Source organism: Triticum urartu, chromosome 2A, assembly GCF_056163025.1.
Source record: "Triticum urartu cultivar PI428250 chromosome 2A, HENAU_Tu73, whole genome shotgun sequence".
Lineage (NCBI taxonomy): Eukaryota > Viridiplantae > Streptophyta > Magnoliopsida > Poales > Poaceae > Triticum > Triticum urartu.
The window spans coordinates 219373552-219394295 of record NC_141874.1 but is presented as its reverse complement, the minus strand read 5'-3'; the positions used below and the strand labels follow the sequence as shown (position 1 = coordinate 219394295).

The 20744-nt window shown below is 47.2% G+C and overlaps 2 protein-coding genes across 20 annotated transcripts; both read left to right on the top strand.

Moving 5' to 3' along the window:
* Positions 1-7253: 7253 nt before the first annotated feature.
* LOC125536879 (BNR/Asp-box repeat family protein) lies at positions 7254-12884 on the top strand. Of its 18 annotated transcripts, none has more exons than XM_048700166.2 (11): positions 7254-7436; positions 8018-8040; positions 8146-8237; positions 8336-8537; positions 8621-8707; positions 8798-8925; positions 9072-9168; positions 11670-11747; positions 11897-12122; positions 12300-12523; positions 12626-12884. In XM_048700166.2, the coding sequence occupies exons 4-11, from the start codon at positions 8403-8405 to the stop codon at positions 12653-12655; spliced, it is 1005 nt and encodes a 334-aa protein (XP_048556123.1). In that variant the 5' UTR covers positions 7254-7436; positions 8018-8040; positions 8146-8237; positions 8336-8402; the 3' UTR covers positions 12656-12884. The 18 variants fall into 18 exon arrangements, with proteins under 18 accessions (XP_048556123.1, XP_087399793.1, XP_087399795.1 ...); XM_087543667.1 differs by having other exon boundaries at positions 8012-8040; XM_087543669.1 differs by having other exon boundaries at positions 7255-7436; positions 8381-8537.
* Positions 12885-17229: 4345 nt separating this feature from the next.
* Positions 17230-18646, top strand: LOC125541543 (putative protein phosphatase 2C 58). Of its 2 annotated transcripts, none has more exons than XM_048704922.2 (3): positions 17230-17326; positions 17454-18033; positions 18119-18646. In XM_048704922.2, exons 1-3 carry the CDS (start codon positions 17282-17284, stop codon positions 18409-18411), a joined length of 918 nt encoding a protein of 305 aa, XP_048560879.1. In that variant the 5' UTR covers positions 17230-17281; the 3' UTR covers positions 18412-18646. The 2 variants fall into 2 exon arrangements, with proteins under 2 accessions (XP_048560879.1, XP_087399787.1); XM_087543661.1 differs by having other exon boundaries at positions 17255-17314.
* Positions 18647-20744: the final 2098 nt, after the last annotated feature.

The following is a 20744-nucleotide window of genomic DNA, read 5'->3' as shown; positions in this document are numbered from 1 at the left end:
GTTACCGAAGTTCCTTCCCTTTGGGGGAAGTACGTCTCCGTTGGAGCGGTGTGGAGGCACAATGCTCCCCAAGAAGCCACTAGGGCCGTCGTATTCTCCTCACGCCCTCAAACAATGCGAGATGCCGTGATTCCACTAGTGGTGTCCTTGAAGGCGATGACCGAACCTTTACAAACAAGGTTGGGGCAGTCTCCATAACTTGATTGGAGGCTCCCAACGATACCAAAGAGCTTCACCACAATGGAATGTGGCTCCGAAGTGACCTCAACCATCTAGGGTGATCAAGCACCCAAGAGTAACAAGATCCACAAGGGATTAGTGGAGGGAATCAAATTTCTTTTGGTGGAAGTGTAGATCCGGGCCTTCTCAACCAAACCCTAGAAAATCAATAAGTTTGATTGGTTAGGGAGAGAGATTGGGCAAAAAAGAGCTCTGGAGAAACAATGGAGTTTGGGGGACGAAGAGGTGAGTCTTCTAGGGGAAGAAGACCCCCTTTTATAGTGGGGGACAAATCCAACCGTTAAGCATCATACAGTCCGCAGACGAGCGGTACTACCACCCTACGAGCCGTAGTACCGCTCCTACGAGCAGTACTACCACTCCTTACAGGATACACGGGAGAAAGAAGAAACATGGGAGAAGAATAGAGGAATTGGCGGTGGTAGCCGCGGTAGTAGGAGCGGTACTACCGCCTATGGGAGGTACTACCGCTTCAACTACCACTGTTACAACAGCCCCTTTTCTGGGAACAAACGAATAGCACGGTAGTAACCCGGAGGCACCACCATAAAACCCGACATGATAAAACGAGGCCCTAGCCATGAGCGGTAGTACGAATGGTGGTTACAGCAGTACGACCGCTGCACCCAGCGGTACTACCTCTTTTGGCTCTTCTCCCCTACTCCGATCCAAACGGGGAACAACTCCAAGGAACGGAAGGGGACGATAGGTGCAAGGAGAGTGTATGTGTTGATTCCACCCAAACCATTCTGATGCAGACCCCCTCTTGATAGTACAGTTTTCCCTACGACCCAAGTCCACCAGAAAAGAAACACAGGAAAGAAAACCATCTTCTCTTGAAACTCTGAGGGGCACGAATCGTCTTGTGCCATATGCTTGATAGTCTGAAAATCTCAATGCACATGATTAGTTTGCAAACATGTTGTCATCAATCACCAAAACCACTTAGGGAGAAATATGCCCTAACATATGAGCATGATCCTTTCTTTGCGACCCCTCTTGCCAATTGTCAAACTAACAGTTGTTTGGGAGAGATTCTATTTCAAAGATAGTTATCTTTTGCGTGCGGACAAACTTTGTGTCCCCGAGAGTTCTTTGTGTTTGATCCTCTTGCAAGATTCACATGGTGGAGGACTCATGGGACACTTTGGACGTGAAAAGACATATATGCTACCCTTGCCCACAAGTACTTTTGGCCAAGGATGTTTCATGATATGGGATGCTTCGTCAACCGTTTCTCCAGATGCCGCAAAGCTAAGTCCAAAGCACAATCTCATGGTCTTTACATGCCTTTACCAATTCCATATGCACCTTGGGAGGACATAATCATAGATTTCATACTTGGTTTTCCTAAAGCTAGAGATGGAAAAGACTCAATATTCGTGGTGTTGATATATTTTCTAATGACACATTTTATTCCATGTCACAAGAGCGAAGATGCTTCAAATATTGCAATTCACTTTTATATAGAAATTTGTGTCTTCATGGAGTGCCAAAGACAACCGTCTCCGACCGCAACATCAAGTTCTTGAGTTACTTTTGGAAGACACTATGCACCAAGCTCAAAATCAAGCTCATGTTCTCTTCGGCATATCATCCTCAAAATGATGGCCAAATGGAGGTGATGAACCGGACGTTCTTCACTCTACTTAGAGTGCTCATCAAGAAGAACATCAAAGAATGGGAGGAGTGCTTGCCCATCACCTAGTTTGTCTACAACCGTGCAAGACACTCGACTAATACCAAGTCTCCCTTTGAAGTGGTCTACTATTTCAACCCTTTGTTCCCATTGGTCATCCTACCACTTCCACTACAAGAGCACACCAATTTGGATGCAAAGTGCACGAGCCAACTGCATGAACAAAATGCACGAAGACACGAGGCTCACCATGGAGCGTCAAGTGCACCGGCATGCATCCAAGATCCACACCAGCAAGAAGCCCATGGTATTCAACCTTCTGAATGACCTCTTCCTAGAACAACATAGGTCGAAGATACTACCCTGAGCAGATGGCCCATTCAAGGTGATCCAACGCATCAATGACAATGCTTACAAGATTGATATTCTGCTCGACAAGTACTTCATGAGTGACATCTTCAATGTTCCGGACTTGGCACCTTACCATGGTGATGAAGATCAGGATCCGAGGGTGGATATTTCCCCGGGAGGGGGGGTGTAGAGCACCAAATGGTCATCCCCATGGCTACCACCACCCAAGCGCCAAGTGGACCATTGACTAGAGCTCGTGCATGAGCTATTGAAGCCAAGGTCACCTCTCTCCTCTTTGAGCTCTCTATGTATACAAGTGAGATATGGCTACTACCTCAAGCGAAAACCCTTTACATACTTAGATAAGAAGGACTTCATGGAGGAGCAATGGAGCAAGGCCAACCAAGGGCAAAAGCAGAGCAAGGAGGAGAAGAAGAGCAACTCTTGCGCATGCCCGAACGTCTGGACTCCTACCCGGATGGTCCAACTACCAATCTGGATGTTCGGCAAGGCAATAGTGGATTTACGATGAAACTGGACCATCCGGCCATTGTTGGGCAGTCCGGCCCTACGTGCGTGCAGTTCGCTATGTATCCCACTCTCTCGCCCTTAATCCAACATAGACTATAAATAGACACCCCTCCTCCTTTCAAGGACTAGCAAAGTACAGTTAGACATACTGAGAGAGCTTTGCTCTTTGTATCTCCTCCTAGAGGAACAAGCCCTCCATCTTGGGAGAAGGATCTCTCAAGATCACAAGACCTCTGTCTTGGTAGCAGTGTCCCATCATAGATCACAAGACCTAACCTCCTCGTGGATTTGAGAAGAATTACCCTTGCTACTATTTTCTCTTTGTTGTTCGTCTATTTTTATGGATCTCATGTGTTTGCCTATTTAGTGAATGTGTAATTGGGTCTTGTTTGAGTGTTTCCCTTGTTTTCTTGAGTGTTCCTCCTTTTCCCCTTCAAGTCGTGCAAGATTGGGCAACCTAGGGTCCGCACCCCACATCACGCTGACTTTGCTACTCGCAGAGTCCCCGGTGTTGGAGCTTTGGGGCGTCTCAATTCTCGGTTTGGGTTCCCTCTCAAGTCTTGAGCCACTGGGACATAATGTATGCCATCGCCGATGCTTCTGGCGCGTCTACTTGCACAGATCCGGCTAGGTCCTATCGCTCACTTGTCGTTTTCTCTAGGCGACATGGGTGAGATGATATGTTGATCCAGTTGATTTGGTGATTGGTGCCGTGGTTGGATGTGTTTTGCATTTGTAGTGACGCGATATGGTTGCTCACTGCCCCATCTTATCATATTTTTGGCTGGACATTAGGCAAGGAGTTTCCTTGTTCTTATTTGCAGTAGGTTTGGTTCTAATCCTAGGGATAAATGTGGTGTTGCTTGCCTTGTTGGCATTGTACAGGCCGTCCGGCTTTTTTATATGAAATGATGATACACTTTTTTTTAAAAGTATCAAACTTTATTCCTTATACGATTGCCATATCGTTTACAAGTTGTGGAAGAATAAAGTCAGATGCATTGGCATCCCAATGTTCAGACAAACTAGAATTAAAACAGTGTTTAGCTAGACTATCCGCTACTAAGGCCCTGTTTGTTTCATAAGTCCTAGGACTTTTTTAAGTCCCAACTTATAATTCTCGAGTCCCTACCTGTTTGTTTACAGGGACTTATAAGTCCCGAGTCCCTACCTGTTTGTTTACAGGAACTTATAAGTCCATGTTACCCTTAGTAATAAATGAATTACAGAATAGTGACAACCGAAATAACACTTGTTCATAACACTTGTTCACACAAACGAATTAACACCTTCTCGTTGCAACACTTGTTCATAACAACCGAAATAAGAGAGAGTACATAACAACCGAGATAACAGAGATTACATAAGCGAAGAACACTTGTTCATATCATTGTTGTTTCAAGGACCACAACCCATCAACGACCCAAGCTCTGAATTGATTCATAGCAGCACTGTCCATCTCATTTGTTGAATCATTTGTTGTAGTCGTTGGCATAGACAATGGTACATAGTTTTCATCTTGATCACACTTGTCGAACTCTATATCAGGTAGTTGACTTTGTCTAATAAAATTGTGCAGTGCAATGCAAGCCACAATGATTTTGCTTTGTTTCTGTTGTGGATAACTAGGCAAGTGAAACAAAATTCTCCACTTGTTCTTCAGGACTCCAAAACACCTCTCGATGACATTTCTAAGTGAAGAATGGGTGAAATTGAAGTGTTCCTTTTTTCCTCTAGGCATTGTGCCATCACGGTACTCCTGGAAATGATAGGTTAAACCCTTGTATGGTGCAAGATAACATGGTCTATTTGGGTACCCTGAGTCCACAAGATAGAACTTATTAGGTGGTGGTTTTGGAAACTTGTCACCAAATCTGGATCGGGCATCATTGAAGACCCTCATGTCATGCACTGATCCTGGCCAACCAGCTAGGACAAATGTGAATCTCATATCAAAGTCACACACACATCACATTCTGACTCTTCTCCTTATGTCTATTCCTATGTTGGGTAGCAGTGGCAAGTGATACCACAACTTGTATGTGTGTCCCATCTATTGCACCAATGCAATTGTCCATAAATGGTGCATACTTTCTAGATCTTAATTTTGAATGCACAGTTCTGAATTGACGATCTATTGGCCTGATGATGTCTTTTTCTAGCTTGATCAAACAGGCCAAAACCTTATCAAACTTCCTTACAATTGTCTCCAATGACCTAACAAATCTATTTTCTGCTTGTCTAACAGATTGAGGGGAACCTACTATCCACAGAAACAGACATAGAGACTCAACAGATGACATTTTTTTGGTGGACATTAGTACATGCATGAAAAAGGACACACAATAACATGCAATGATCATTTAACAAGGTCACACAATACATGTCCATTACATATATTAGAAAAAGGACAAACAAGATCACTACTACACTAGGACAACTTCTTCATCATGCACCACCTCTTCAACCAAGTCAGTCTAGCCTGATCACTTGAAATGTTCTGAAATATAACTCTGTTTGCCTCATCTGCAAACAGTTGAGTTGCCATGAAGTACTCAACACTTGTTTCTTCTGCACCACATTGAACTGCCAACAGTTGACAATGAGTAATGGATTCCTTAGTGTTGTTTGCTTTCTTCTCTTTTGCCTTGTCCTTTGCTTCCTGCCTTTTGTTTGCATATTCAGTGATCATGTCAGAAGTGTTCTCACTAGTCATAGTATTGATGAGCCCTGTCATTAGTTTTACCATTGGGTTCTTGTGTTTCTTGCCTGGGCTTGAAGCTGACTGTTCACCACCGCTGCTTCCCCTCTTCCTGCTGGTGGTGCTCATTGGACTCTCCTCATTTCCATCATCGGCAACAACATCTTCTTCTTCATCTTCATCTATGGGCACATAAGCTGATGATCCATCAACTGCCACACCTTGAAATAGCTCTATTAGCATATCCAAATACTCAGGGTTGCCACCCTTGAATTTTCTGACATCTGGTCTCTCCTGCAACATTAGTTAGATAATTAGGACAAGGCTAAGTAATGTAACCAAGTGTGAGCAATTCAGATGTAATTTGCAGAATAATGTATGTACCTTAATTACTTTTTTCCACCACTCATTCGATGCGGTTATAGCTCCATCTCCAGTTCGGCCACAACCAGTTTGCTGCCCCAACCACACCCAAGCAGTATAGTGGCTTTTGAGTATAGTTATGCAATTTTTGAATTGCTTGGTAGCATGGAGGAGGCCAGCACGCTGATAATTTTTTTCTTCATGTTATTGTAGGCTCTACTTGTCTAAGTACCATTCACAGAGTGCCCATCCCTAGCTTCCTCACAGACGATGTTACAAAATACAGTAATATGCTCGTCTGTCCAATCAGCCTTGGCAATGTTTTTCTAAACAAAAAATAACAAATACACAATTCAAACAAAAGTAGAATCAAGCTAGTACAAATTCTACACCAAGGTATACCATTGTACACACAATTAGCTAGCATATAAAGAAGATGAATTTGCACCATGTGACAGAAAACTAACTATGTATACCAATCAGAATTTTACCTCTCCAACAGCAAAATCCTTATCTTCATCTTCAAAGCCTTCATTCTCATCGACATCTTCTGAAGATGCAGTAGTTGACGACACACGTTGCTTCCCCGCAGCTTTTCCTCTACTGCCGGCCGATGAGGACCCATGGGCTCGACCTACACCGCGTCCGGTGACCTGCGACACGGTCCTCCCACGCCCTATCACGCCTCCCTCAACGGCAGCTGCGCCCGGGGCGACGAACGGACGCAGGTGAGAGCCGCCTCGGCCTCCGATGTTCAGAGACCGTGCTCGGCCTCCTCTGCCCTGAGACACGGGCCTCCCACGACCAGGTCCAGTAGGAGGAAGACCATGGCCGGCGGACTGGTCGAAGAGGAGTTGCTGGAACGAGCCCAACTCCGGGAAGTCGCCGACGTTGTGGTTGAGATCTAAGAATCCCATTCCCCTCCTGAGATTTCCCCCGGCGGATGAGCCCTGGGATGCCTGATGATGCGCGTGGAACTGAGAGAAGGAGGGGATCCGGTCCTCCTCATCGTCGGCCATGGCGGCGGCGGTTTAGGGTACTGCCGCCGGCGGCGGCGATTGGAGCAGAGCGGGGATGCGGGGAAGGAGCGAAGCGAAGCGATAAGGTTAGGTGCGGGGCAGGGGGAATCAATGGAAAAGTCCCTATGATAAGTCCCAAATCACCACTTTAAGTCCCTATAAATCCCTCCTGTTTGGTTTAGATGGGACTTATAGGGACTTTTTTAATTCCTTAATTTAATAAGTCCCTGAAAACAAACATGGTCTAAATTAACTTTCCTGCAGCAATGGACAAAAGAAAACTTGATTTCGTATTTTTCTTCGGCGGATTAGTGAACCGATTACTCGAGTAGCTTCGAGTCCGCCTGGGTCTGTCTTTACACTCGCTGCCGGGTGGCACCGCCCCCGCGCCCTCGCCCTCGCCCCGTGAACAAATGCCGCCGAGCACGCACCAACCACCGGATAAACCCGTCTCGATCCATCCACCAGTCTTTCATTTCTCTTTCTTCCTGTCAGTCGCACTCGCACTCGCACCGGGCGGTGTATATCTGGATCGCCCAATCCCCGCATCCTCCTCGCGTTGACGCACGCAGCCGCGGCTACCCCAGGACAGGTCAGTGAGTCCGCGTCAGAGCTTCTTCCTTGGCCGTGCTTTCCTTGATCCCGCTGCTCGTTTCGCTTGATTCTTCTTTCCTTGGCAATGCGCGCCCGGGGCCAGGAGAGCACCCCCATCGCCGGATCATCCCCCTCTTAATTTTCTCAGAGTTCTTCCCTCCTTGCCCTTGAGACGGACCATGGAATCGTCCGGAAGCTATCTTATCTGACGGGCTTGATTGATTGTGAAATGCTAGTAGTTTTAGGGCCTAATAAACAGTTCACTGATTGCTCTTTTGCCACTTGTATGGTGGTACGTACTTCATCGTAGAGCACAACAGGAAGACCAATCCATTCCTTTTCCCTGTACTAAGATGCAGCATCTTTAATCTCCATTGTAGTACTGTACTCGAATTTGACTAGTTATACAGACCCAAAGGCACCAGCATCGTCCGTTCGCTTGTTGTCGACTTGTGATATTCAGCTAGCTTTGTTTTGATGCCTCATTTTGTGCCCTTTCCCTACATGTTTCCTGCTCCCATTCCTTGATTCGAATCATCTGTAACCGGACCCTAACTCATTTTCTGTACTAAGCTGCAGCAGGTAGGACACTACTGAAGAAGGTGATGCTCACCGTCCACAGTTGCAGCAAAAAACAAATAGCATTGAGCGCAACAGCCTGCATACTGATGTTCTCCCTGCTCCTCTTCATTTTTTGTTCACTTCAGACCATACTCCTCAACAATAAACCTTTCGTCATCACCACTGCATCTTCTAGATCATTGCATGAGATCGACTCCAATTCAAAGCCTATTAACGGGTAAGTTCTGTTTTGCCTTCCTATAACCTCAGGAAAGTCTTCTTTTTTCAGTCTAGTCTAGTGTATGACTGTATGTGCAGCTGAATAAGTTGAAATAGGCTTCAAAAAATTTCATTGGAGGTTATTGCTAACCTGAGTGCCAGCAAGGTGGAAACTGGACAGCAGATGGAAGGCGGCACTCATAACATTACCAACGTGACTGAGAATGCGGCATCTGGATGGAGCATTGTGAAGGAGGAGCTGACATTTTCAGCTGGAAGTGCCCCTTTCAGTAGCTGCCATGCTTCCACCATTGTAGAGGTACTATATAGCTTTAGGATACGACAAAGTTTGTAAAAGGAAATATCATAGTAAATACTTATAGGTGAAATTTCTCTTGCTAGATTGGGAAAGACAACTTTTTGGTGGCTTATTTTGGTGGATCCAAGGAAGGTGCTCCGGATGTCAAAATCTGGTTGCAGAGATACAGTGTGGGTTCAATCTATCCAGGACACTTCGATTTTTTTGTCTCTTAAATGAGATATCAGTTCTTCCTAAGAATCTTACATTTACATTTGTAGGATGGTCACTGGCATCCTCCAGAAGTTGCTGATGAACAAGATGGGGTGCCCATGTGGAATCCTGTACTATTTCAGCTCCCTTCTCATGAGCTGCTCCTCTTCTACAAGATTGGTCAGGAAGTTCAGAAGTAAGAACTTTATTTTCCTTCTTTGGCCTTTGATGTTGGATTGAACTGGCAAGAGAACCGCGGGATAGAGCAGTTAGATGAAGCCAAATGATATTTTTTTAATAGGATTGTATTCGGTGACTTCATGATAAACTCAACTTGTTCAGGTGGAGTGGTGCCATGAAAAGATCGCTGGATGGTGGCATATCCTGGTCACAGAGAGAGCAGCTACCGCCTGGTATTCTTGGCCCTATTAAGAACAAGGCATGTCTAAATTTGTGGTTTTTTCTATCTTGCATAGTTCTCTATACCAGTATGCAGTGTGCACATTTAACAGCAGTTTTGCTATTGATCGTTAACAAGTCAGTAGTAGTTTACTGCTTTTGTGGCATTTGTCAGCATTTTTTTTAGAAAAGGAGGATGACCCCCGGCCTCTGCATCTGGGAGATGCATGCGGCCATTTTATTGATTATTCTCGAGGACCTTACAAAGTAGTACAACAATATGTCTGAATCCACCATCTTGGCAACCTATGCCGCTACTCCTATCCATATGATGAAGGGGTGCAAGCTGGGCCATATACCCAGTCCTCTCACCTAAGCCTAACATCTAAAGCTGGAAGCCCCGATCGAGCCACATACCGGGTCTGGGGCACAATCCAGTCCGACGCACTCACATGTGTCGTCGCCACCATCTTCCACTTGTCCATCTTCAGAGCAGATTGAGGTACCAACCTTGGCAGGTTCCTCCGCCATCGACGCCACCATGACGCCAAATGACGACCACCACCTATGCCAGTCCATCTCCAAGCCGAAGGAGCGCTACCACAAGATGAAGACCGGCGGTAGAATAGATGAAACGTTGCACACATTGCCGCCGCCAAACACCTCACACACACTGCAAAGCGCCCACTGTGCTTCCGGGAACCCGAGGCGACGCCTTCAAGAAGGAGCATGACGAGGGTACGACGCCGTCGCCCACAAGGGGAACTAGAGCTTTCGCCCAAAAGGAGAGCACAGTGAAAGATGGGAGAGGACCTCGACAAGGCCTCCAAGAAGGGAACCGACGCCCAACAAAGGCGCCGCCATTGTCGTGGCCTCCGCCGACGGCCAAGGGTTTCCCCTGGTCCCGCCCCCATCCCATCCACTCGGCCAAAGACCTGGTCAGAGGAGCGCACACAGCCGAAGAAGGCGTTCGACTTCATCGAAGCAGGCACGCCGGGTGACGGGGCACCCCGACCCACTGTAGTAGACGTCCACCGAGACCTCGCCGCCCGCGCGGCCGAAGTCGCGGACCACCAGCACCCATGGCCGTCGCCCGCAGAGGCAACGCCATCCACACCACCCGAGGCCGCCGCCCCGGCATCCACCCACCGCACACATCCCGTCGAACCATGGAGAAAGACCCATACCGCCGCCACCAGGGAGCACCACACCGCAACCCAAGCCGGGCAGGACGAGGCAGGGCCACGCCGGCCAGATCCGGGCGGATCCGGCGAACCCCGGCTCACCAGCCGCTAGATCAGAGGAGCGCCCCGATCCAGGGCCGAGCCGGCCTGTTGATGGGCGGCGCCGAGGCCCCCGCACCGGATCGGGAGGGGGCGAGACGGTAGGAAGCGGGCGGCGGCGTCTTCTGATGCGGGGAGGGGGGTCTCCAGAGGCCGAGGCGGGCGTGCGGGGAAGCCCCGCCGCCGCCTACTGCCGCGCGGGCAAGCCCGGCAACGGCTGCTGGCGGCGGCGGGGGAGGAGGAGGGAGAACGTATCCTGTGCACCAGGTCAATTGGTGCAACGGATGCACCAATGACACCATAGCCGTCGGATACATATCGGAGGGATGGAAGTAGGCTGAAGCATAGATTGGTGGAACATTTGCAGAGAAGACCTCATACTGTGTCAAAAACAATCCGCACTCCACCCTTTCCTCTCCCATCATTAAGTCAGTGTTATTTATTTCTTTCTCAAAACATAAATATCCTCATATATGTTGAATCGTACATCCGAATTTGGTTTGTCTTTGACTACCATTTTTGTTTTGACAAGATGTTTAAACAAGATCAATGCCAAATATTTTTTATATTTTTTATATTTTTTTAATGTCGCTGTAACATTTATATTTTTTGTCCCTGCAAAAAAAACATTTATATGTATTCTATTGAAACTTAGATGTACTTTATATGTTTTCAAACTCTGCCTCTCCCTCCACACGTCGATCCCATGTGCACATGCTTAAATTACATTTCAAGTGAAGTTTAAGTTTTAAAATGCACACGACTAATAATTGGACAACATATTCAACATTGATCTTGTTTCAAAGATTTCATGAGCCGTGAAGACAAAGTTGACAATCAAAACAGATTCAAAAATCAGGCATTCGGTTCAAAGTATATAACCATTTTTGTGTATGGGCCAAAAAATTAAACACATAAATTTATTGATGGAAGAATGTGATGTGCAGTGTGGGTCAAATATAATAAACCATAAGGTTACTTCCGTAAATATGGTATAGTCCAACGTATGGCAAAATCTGGCACGTTGCATTTTTATCTAATGGCCCAAAACCTATTGGTGCACCTGGTGCACAGATTTGGCAGGTGCACAGGATACGTTCTCGGGGAGGAGGGGCGGTGGGGAACCGGCGGGCGACTAGGGTTGCGCCCCTGAGTCGCCCGAGAGCGGACGACGCGGGGGAGGGGTAGGGGCATTTGTCAGCATGACGCCATGTTTTATTGAGTAAATTGGTTCCTAATGACAACTTTTTCAATGTAGCCTTTCCTGCTTGAAGATGGTCGCCTGCTATGTGGGTCCTCGGTAGAAAGCTGGAACTCTTGGGGTGCATGGTTGGAGGTAACTACTATGTTCCAGTGTCTCATTTTTTATATAGAAAAAAATATGCTCCAAGCTGTGACAATTAATATGGATCGGAGGGAGACTTACATCAAGCGTTTATCACATCCTGTATTGTGGTTCTAACGAGTCCTCTTAACAACTTATAGGTCACAAAAGATGGTGGCAGGACATGGCGGAAGCACGGTCCTATATACATAGAAGGTGAAACACTTGGGGTGATTCAGCCAGTTCCATACCAAACTGCCAATGGGACAATTCGGATGCTTTTGCGATCTTTTGAGACAATTGGCCGTGTCTGCCTGGCGGATTCTGCAGATGGAGGTGTGACATGGAGCTACGCGCACAAGACTGAGCTTCCTAATCCAAACTCTGGTTTGTTCTTAACCGTTTGGCTAAATTAGCCTTCTCCTTGCTTCACTACCCTTTTCTTGCGCTGGGAAATGTTTTACTAGTCTCCAGAGATCACGTCTGGTGGGAGCACATCAATAAATAGTTTATGTATAGTGTTTGATAATTCTCTGTTTTCTCCACTGGACTTTACACCTCAAGGGATCGATGGAGTTAAGATGAAGGATGGAAGAGTACTAGTTGCTTACAACACTTTCTCCAGGGGCACACTTAAGATTGCAGTCTCCACGGATGACGGTGATTCATGGAACGAGGTAATGACACTAGAGGACACCAAAGGTATGGAGTTCTCATATCCTGCGGTAATCCAGACCATGGATGAGCTCGTACATATTACATACACATACAACCGGACGCAGATTAAGGTAATTTCTGTCATGAAAAAACTGTAATCTTATTTTGTACTTAGCAACAGTACTTCAGTCAGTTGGTGCATTTTCTTAAGATTATATTTCAATTCTTTGCAGCATGTCGTTCTTCGACATAGTGAGACATGAAATTGTAAGTCTGACTACTGGGAGACTCATGGTAGCAATCCAAGGAACTTCAATTCATCCCCGCCTACTTGGTGTGACCATTGCATCAGTTTGTGTTTGCTCATAAAATAGTGCAACCCGATAAATAATTTTACAGGCTGATCATAATAAATGTAATAGTATGAACAAGTGCATATGTGATTGGCGATTTAGCATAAGGCGTTCCTTATATGGCAGTTATTTCCCTTCATTCTTTGTTGTGTGAACCAAACTACATTGTTCTTTTTCCCCCTCGAACCATTGTTCTCTTGGTCATGTTTGTCACCGTGATGCAACTTCCAACGAACAAAGTGCTAACTGTTATCACGATAAAGCAGTTTCCATACAATGATATATTTGTTACTTTGTGAGAATCCCTGTGTATATCAATGGTGGGCACAACATGTGGATGATATGTTTGGTTGATGTTCTCGCGGCGGCCGGTGGCGCGTGGCGGTGTTCCGCCGGTGGCTGGCGCCTGCTGCCCGTGGGGCGGCGTCCCTCACGGCGGCGGGGTTGCCCCTGAACGGCGCTTGGTGGTGGCCACGTGGCGGCGCGCGGGTGGGCCGGATCTGGGCTTTCGGTCCGCGTCCTTGTCGTTGCAGCGCTTGCCATTGCCCTTGGCCATGAGGCGTGGTCTGGGACGGGCGCACCGGCGCTGGCCAGGATGCATGCTGGCAGCGCCCTACTTCAACTCGCGTCGTCTCGCTGGCCAATGGTGGTGGTTATCTTTTTCGTCAGAGATGGCCGGCCAGAGGCTTGGTGGTCGGATCTCGAGATCCATCATCTAGTCCCGGCTGCGAGTTGGGGAGACATGGTTACCGGTGAAAACCGAGCCGTTGGCAGGCGATGGCGGCGTTCTACGCCGTTACCTTGATGGAGGCATCGTCGTGTAACTACTGTTGACCCACTTGTGCTGCTCTGGGGAAAACCCTAGGATCTGGTGTTCCAGATCGGACGATGGCGGCACTGCAGTGTCGTTTCTCTCTTGGGAGCATCGTTTGTGGAGCAGCGCTGGAAGTCAGAGGCAGGAGGTGGAGCGGCTTCGTCTTGTACGGAGCTTCGGTGGAGATGTTAAGTCATGCTTGACCGACATGTGCTACGCTTTGTCATGCCTGGTCGGTAGGTACTATGCATGACAGATTTTCCAAAGACTTCAAGTTGTGTCGGCTGGTGGTACTTGGCAGCATGATGCCGAGGTGTATCAATGGTGATCGTGACGTGCACAACTGTTTGCGCGCAGGGAGGAGGTGCCGTTGGGCGTCATGGTGACGTCGACGATAGCTAGGCCGAGCAAGGTTGATGCATCAGTACAGTTCTAAAGATGGAGAGGTGGCCGTTGGCGGCGGCCGCCTCTGAGAGCACGCCGGACCGGCGAGACCCATGCCCGGCAGGCGTCCTGGATGGGTCTTCAGGTCATAGATGTTAGGTTTGGCTGCGATATCTGTTTGGTATTAGGCCTAGGCTATCTGCGCCCCTTCATTAACTGGATAGGTGTAGCGACAGTTTGTTGCTTAGACGGCGGCTTTAGTCTTACTGTAATATTATTTTGTAAGGTCTTATGAGAATAATTAATAAAGTGGCCGTATGCATGGTCCAGATGCAGAGACTGGGGATCATCCTCCTTTTCTAAAAATAAAAAATTTGGGATTATATGTTCAGTATGACATTGAACTATTTGGGAGGATCTGATGTTTATTTTGTCTATTTTATTGTGCAAGTTTTGTTTGAATCTTACTTTAAAATTATGAATTGAAATATTGTTGAATTATGTGTGGTTCAAACATAAAATTTAATTATTATTCTCTCTTTTCAATGTGGATTATTTTTCTGAAAAGTCAAAACTGATCTATGTTTGACTAAGTTTATTAAAAAATGTTCATATCCAAAATACCAAATCAGTATCCATAGATTCATCATAAAATATATTTTTATAATTTAATTATCTGTATTATAGATGTTGCCACTTTTTCTATAAATTTGTTCAAACATATAATTGTTTGAATTTTTTTAAATATACCTTATATTTTGGAACAGAGAGACTATGATGTGAAATTGGAGGTGAAATGAAGTTCACATGCACAAAGAGAAAATAAGAGAAAATATTTATATGAAGAGCAATTTAGTGAGTTTAAGGAAATAGTGCACAATAAAAGTGTTGAGATGATTTTAGAGGGCTCTATAACCATTATAGATGTTGCCTTGTTAGAAAGTCTATTAGAGTTGCTATTAACCTTGAGAACATTTCGGTTTCTGTTTATTAGAGGCACAAGTGAAATAGTTCTAAGAAAATCAAGGAATACGTTTGGGTTAAGTTCTAAGGAAATCAAGGAATATATTTGGGTTAATCAAGGATGAGGTTGTATTGTTTTCAATTTGTTGAGCATGTGCGTATGAGAGACCATGGATGGGCTCGGCTCCTAACTCAGGGGCGGGAGCATGGTGCCCGGCCCAAATTCAAATCATGTGGGTGGAATTTGCTTTGCAGATCGAATTTGAAGTGTCACACCTTCGTTCTGTGTACGCCCAAGCTCAAGCAAGCGGAGCACGAAGGGAAAGAAGACGACGAAGAGGCCCAAGAAATCAGCAGAGGTTTCCATGAGTGAAAATCTTAATGAAATGATCAATGCAAGGAAAAAGTTGGCGGCTCAGGCTATGCAAACAAGGTTGGAGCTGGCAGTTCAGAAGCAACATGAGAAGTTAACAAGGTGGCGGGCGGTCAAGGAGAATGAGGAGAGAAAGTTTAAGAAACGAGATAAATATGAGGAGTTGGCTTGCGGCCATGGGCGCGGAGCCTCTGCAAGGCTGGCTTTGAGGAGCATAGGCCTTTTGAGGACATGTTTGAGGTAGGAGAGTCATAGGGAGGAAGCAATGATGATGCTTATGGCCCCAACTTGGATGGATGACAAGGCAAGAGCCCATGGGAGATCGGGTGGGCAAAGATATTGCCTTTCAGGATAATGTGGGGGCAACGAACACTTTGATGAGGGAGTGATAGTACAATGGCATTGTGTCATTGTGTTACACTCTAGCACTGTGGGTGATACGTTTGGTTGATGTTCTATTTGGATGATGTGTTCAATATGATGATGAACTATTTGGGATGATTTGAGGTGTATTTGGTCTATTTGTGGGTTGAATGTTAAATTATGTGTGGTTCAAACCAAAAAACTTTGAATTTGAAATTGGAGTTTAAATGGAGTACATGCGTACAAAACATAGAAAGAGAAAAATAAGAGAAAAACAATAGATATAGAGGAGTCTAGTGAGTTTGACAAAATAATGCACTCTAAAAGTAGTGAAATGGTTTTAAAGGCTTAAGAGCATTGAAATGATTTTAAGGGCTTTTATAATCATTGAACAATAGATAGTATATTACAGTTGTTTCCCCTCGGAACGATTTGTGGAGCTCTGTTTAGAGCCACAGCCGGCGTCACTGTAAGAAAACCATAGGATTTGTTTGAGTTACGGTGTGTTTGGCTTGGAAAATCAGGAGAAAGTTGTATTGCTTTTCAATTTAATGAGGTGTTTTGGCACATCGATTAAAAAAAGAAATCCAATAAATGTGCATTTCATCAGTCAATTTCACGGGAATATTAGGTGCTACCGCACCTTGTGTGCTTCCATGATATTATTTTACAAAAATCATATTTACACGTTCTAAAAAAACTGAAAAAATTTGTGAACGTTCACAAGACATGTTTCTACAATCTGTAAATAGTTCAAATAAAAATTTAAATGAACATAAAAAGACAAATTCAATATGAATAGTGCCACAAAAAGCCAAAAGCCGAAACGACACCATTCACACTCAAATTTATTTTTTTATGCGTATTTTGAATTTTAACTTAGTAACACTTGATATCTACCCTCAATTGCACGAAAAGTGCCTGCAGCTCCCGGTCCCCATTGCTCTTGGTATTTGAAAATTTAGAAAAAAACACTCTTTTCTTGCTAAAAAAATCTTAAATCAAATACGTGAATACATACACACATTCCTAAGGCCTAGTAAAAAGCTGAAAAAGAAATGCTTTGTATTTTGAGAAATATAAAAAAGAGAAATTTCTGGCATACATGGGATCCATTTTCTCCTATATACTGTCAGATTTTTTTTCCTGTAGCTCAAAACAAAACGACCTTTCTACCAAAACTTTCCGTGGGTATTCGGAATGTGTATATGTATCCCCGGGAAAATTTCAGATTTTTTTGAAACTTCAAAAACACAAATTTCGAAATGTTTAAATATAGGGAGCAGTGGAGCTCGGGTGCTGCAATCCCTCTCTCTCAATTGCACCGCTACTTGGTGGGCGATCCAAGGTAGTCACATGGGATTTTGGAAAGCCGCTGGGCCGACAGACCGGGTAGCCGCCCCCCAAGGCGGACCGCGGCAAGCTGCTCGCCAGGTGCGTCGACCGGGCGCCGCCACGAGACCGGCGCCGGACCACGGCAAGCTGCTCGCCAGGTGCGTCGACCTGGCGCCGCCACGAGACCGGTCCGCCGCGTTGCGTGTCGCGCGCGCCGTGGCTGGCTGGACACTCGAAACCCCCTCGCCGCTTACCTGCACGAGTTTAAAATGGAGCCCGCCCATGAACTCGATCTCCTTACTCGATGCCCTGCAAAGCAAAGATGGCCTCTGTACAGGTGCAACGGAAGGTTTGCCTTGGCGCTGATCCCTGCTTGAACGGCTCCGCCAAATGCCTACATCTACATGCCATGTCGACAAGATTTGCGTGCGCACTTTGCTCATTGGTGGTGCTCTCGTCCCTATGTATGTCTCTAGGTTGGAAACCAAGACGACGGCCTCCATGGCGCCGAGCAGGAGGCGGTGCGCGCCACGGGGAGAGGCAAGAGCAAGGCGTCGGCGCGGAAGGTGACCTACGGCTTCCACCTGGTGGAGGGCAAGATGCCGCACGGCATGGAGGACCGCCACGTGGCCGAGTTCCGGCGCCTGGACGACGGCAACGAGGTGGGCCTCTTCGGCGTCTTCGACGGCCACTCGGGCGCCGACGTCGCCACCTACCTCCGGAACCACCTCTTCGACAACATCCTCGGCGAGCCAGACTTCTGGGAGGACACCATGGGGGCGATACGGCGCGCCTACCACCGCACCGACAGGAAGGTGCTCAAGAAGAAGAAGGTGACCGCCGACGGCGAGGAGATAGTAAGGCCACGCCGCGGCGGGTCCACGGCGGTGACGGTCATCCTCCTCAACGGGGAGACCCTGGTGGTGGCCAACGTGGGGGACTCCCGCGCCGTCGTGTGCGAGAGCGGCAGGGCGAGGCAGCTCTCCGTGGACCACGAGCCGCTTCGGGAGCGCGACGCCATCGAGAGCAGGGGAGGCTTCGTTACCGAGATGCATGGTATGGTACCGTGAGACTCAAAATTTTGTACCATGAAAATGGTGATGATGTTGCTTATGCGTGCATGTATGAATGAATTGATCAGGGGACGTGCCTCGCGTGGACGCGTCGCTGGCGATGTCGCGGGCGTTCGGTGACCGGAAACTCAAGGAGCACATCAGCTCCGACCCGGACGTGGCCATCGAGCACGTCGGGGACGATACGGAGTTCGTCGTCGTCGCCAGCGACGGGCTCTGGAAGGTGATGTCCAACCAGGAGGTGGTGGACGAGGTGAGGAGCACGCGCGACGCCCGGAAGGCGGCGGTGAAGCTCGTGGATGCGGCTGTGGACCGGGGTAGCAAGGACGACATCGCTTGCGTCGTCGTGCGCATCCATTGACCTGCAACGATGATATACGATCATGTGTTTGTTCTGTGGTGCGTAGAACCAGTTTGTAGAAGGGAGGTGAGCTGAAGTGTTTGCTGTGAACTTACAGAAAGGAAATGCACTGGACTGTTTGATGTAAAATTCTTGCTGAAGTTCAAATTCCAGTAGCCTACACAGCACTTTTGTGAAATTCCTTCAGCTCTTAAGAAAAACCTCTTAAATTCGTAACTTCATACGAAGTTTCAAATCTCGTTTGTTGCTGGGCCTAAGGCCTCCTTTGCTTTGGTGGTATAGCACATATGCCCGTGCGTTGCAACGGGAGAGATTTCTTACTAGAAGCGTCAGGAGAGATAATTGATGTGTCTATCAAAACGGTCTCCACACCATGGTGGGACGATACAGTGAAGAGCTGTGGTGTTCTCGCGGGTCATGTTTGGCTCGCGAGATCTTTAAGGCATCTTCAGTTGTTCGGCCCCAAGGGTACGAAAAAGCGCCGCTTAGGGGCTCCAAGGGTATGAAAAAGCGAGCACGTTTCCGGCCGTCGCCTCAGAGACGACCTCATAGTTCGTCCAAATTTAAACAAACACGGCCAAATTTGAACAAACACGAGCAAATTTGGATGAAATTTAGGCCTTTTCTACACGAATAAAAGGGACGAAAAAAACCTAAACTACGGCTGATGCTTCTCCTTCTTGACACGGCAGTTGCTCGACCCCTCGCCCCGGCACGCTGCTTCACTCGAGCGGCGGGTCGTTGCCGCCCTCGACGTGCGCGAGGACGCCGCTGAGCGTGCGGTCAGGGACGCCCCACCACAGGCGGCGGCCCTCGCTGTTGTTGCGGCCGCGCGGCATCGGCGCGTTGTTGGTGGAGACGAGCCGCTCCTCCTGCCGGCGTTCGAAGTACGGCGCCCACGCCGCGTGGTTGTCAGCGGCGTACTCTGGGAGCGCCCGCTCCGCGGCCGTCAGGGACGCCCGCGCACGCTTGACCTCGACGTGGAAATAGGGCGTCTCGGGGACGGGCAGAGGAGGGCAGGGACCCCGCCGGCGTTGAGCCTCCACCATGATGGAGCGCGTACGTCGGGTGGCACGGGGTAGTTGGCCTCATGGAGGAGGTAGGCCTCCCGCTCATGCAGCGAGCGGCGGCCGAAACCGTTGGTCACCGTCGCGTCGCCGGGGTACCTCGCGCTCATGGTTGCCGGGGGAAGAGAGGGGGGCTCGAACGGCGGAGAGAGGGGAGAAAGTGCGGTGGCGAGGAGGGGGAGGACTGCCGATGGATGGGTGCCTCACCGGCGCGGCCAGGGACGGCTTTTATAGCGGCTCGGGGGCGGCCGCGTGCGAACGCATGGCGAAAGGCGGGGCGGCATCGTCGCACTTCGCCGCCCGTGAATCAATGGCAGGCTGACCGGCGGCAGCCTTGGCATTGATTTCCCGCGGGAAAATCGAGACGATGAGGACGACCACCCTTCGTCTCGCTGACGTGCCGGTCCCGCAACTCTTTCGCGCCAAAACGTTCGCGCCGGCGCCTCGGACGCCCCCAGCACGCAGGGTTCGGGTTAGGTGCGCCGACGTCAATTTCGGCCCAATCCAACGAAAAACAGACTCGTGGGGGCGCGACTGGACCGATTTTTCAGCGCCGGCACTAAAAAATGGCCTTGGAGGCGCCTGCTAGGGACGCGGCTGGAGATGCTCTTACAGTAGTGGGGTCATGAGTGGCGGCCACTACCCAATTCATGTTTTTTTTCTTCAGGTCCGCCTCCTTGTCGAGGTTTTGTGGTGACCTTTTGATTTTCTTAAACATGTGACCATTTTTTTCCGAAAAAGTTAATTTCTAGAAAATGGAAAACAAAACTTGAAATAGGAATTTTTTTAAATTTACAAACATTTTTTGAAAACAGGACCATTTTTAAGGTGGAGAAACGAACATTTTTCAAATTTGTGAACAAAATTTTAAAATGGAAACTTGCTTTGAACATTAAAATAAATTTTCAAAAATGTCTTTTTAATCACGAATATTATTTTGAATTTGTGAACATTTTGATAAAATGAATATTTTTTGAATTTCTGTTATTTTTAAAATGAAATTTATTTAGATATCTAGAAAAAAAATTATTTTATTTTTGAAAAAATGCGAACATTTTTTCAATTTGGAAACAAATTTTGGAACGAAAATAAAATTTTAAATTTCCAATTGTTTTTTCAAGTAGGAAATAAATTTGAAATTCTAAGATTTAACAAAAAATAGTACAAAAATGAAATTTTGGAAAATTCATAAATTTAATGTATGGGAAAAGAAAAAAATAAACTGAAAGGGAAAAAATAGAAATAGAGAAAGAACACAGAAAAATC

What these genes read in the sequence shown, in the direction of transcription:
- LOC125536879 (XM_087543670.1), top strand. Translation starts at nt 7,668, where the DNA reads ATGCTAGTAGTTTTAGGGCCTAATAAACAGTTCACTGATTGCTCTTTT. An exon ending in ATGCTTCCACCATTGTAGAG is followed by an intron (nt 8,538 to 8,620) that starts GTACTATATAGC and finishes TTCTCTTGCTAG; the next exon opens with ATTGGGAAAGACAACTTTTT. An exon ending in CTTGGGGTGCATGGTTGGAG is followed by an intron (nt 11,748 to 11,896) that starts GTAACTACTATG and finishes AACAACTTATAG; the next exon opens with GTCACAAAAGATGGTGGCAG.
- LOC125541543 (XM_048704922.2), top strand. Translation starts at nt 17,282, where the DNA reads ATGCCCTGCAAAGCAAAGATGGCCTCTGTACAGGTGCAACGGAAG. An exon ending in CTGTACAGGTGCAACGGAAG is followed by an intron (nt 17,327 to 17,453) that starts GTTTGCCTTGGC and finishes GTATGTCTCTAG; the next exon opens with GTTGGAAACCAAGACGACGG. An exon ending in CTTCGTTACCGAGATGCATG is followed by an intron (nt 18,034 to 18,118) that starts GTATGGTACCGT and finishes TGAATTGATCAG; the next exon opens with GGGACGTGCCTCGCGTGGAC.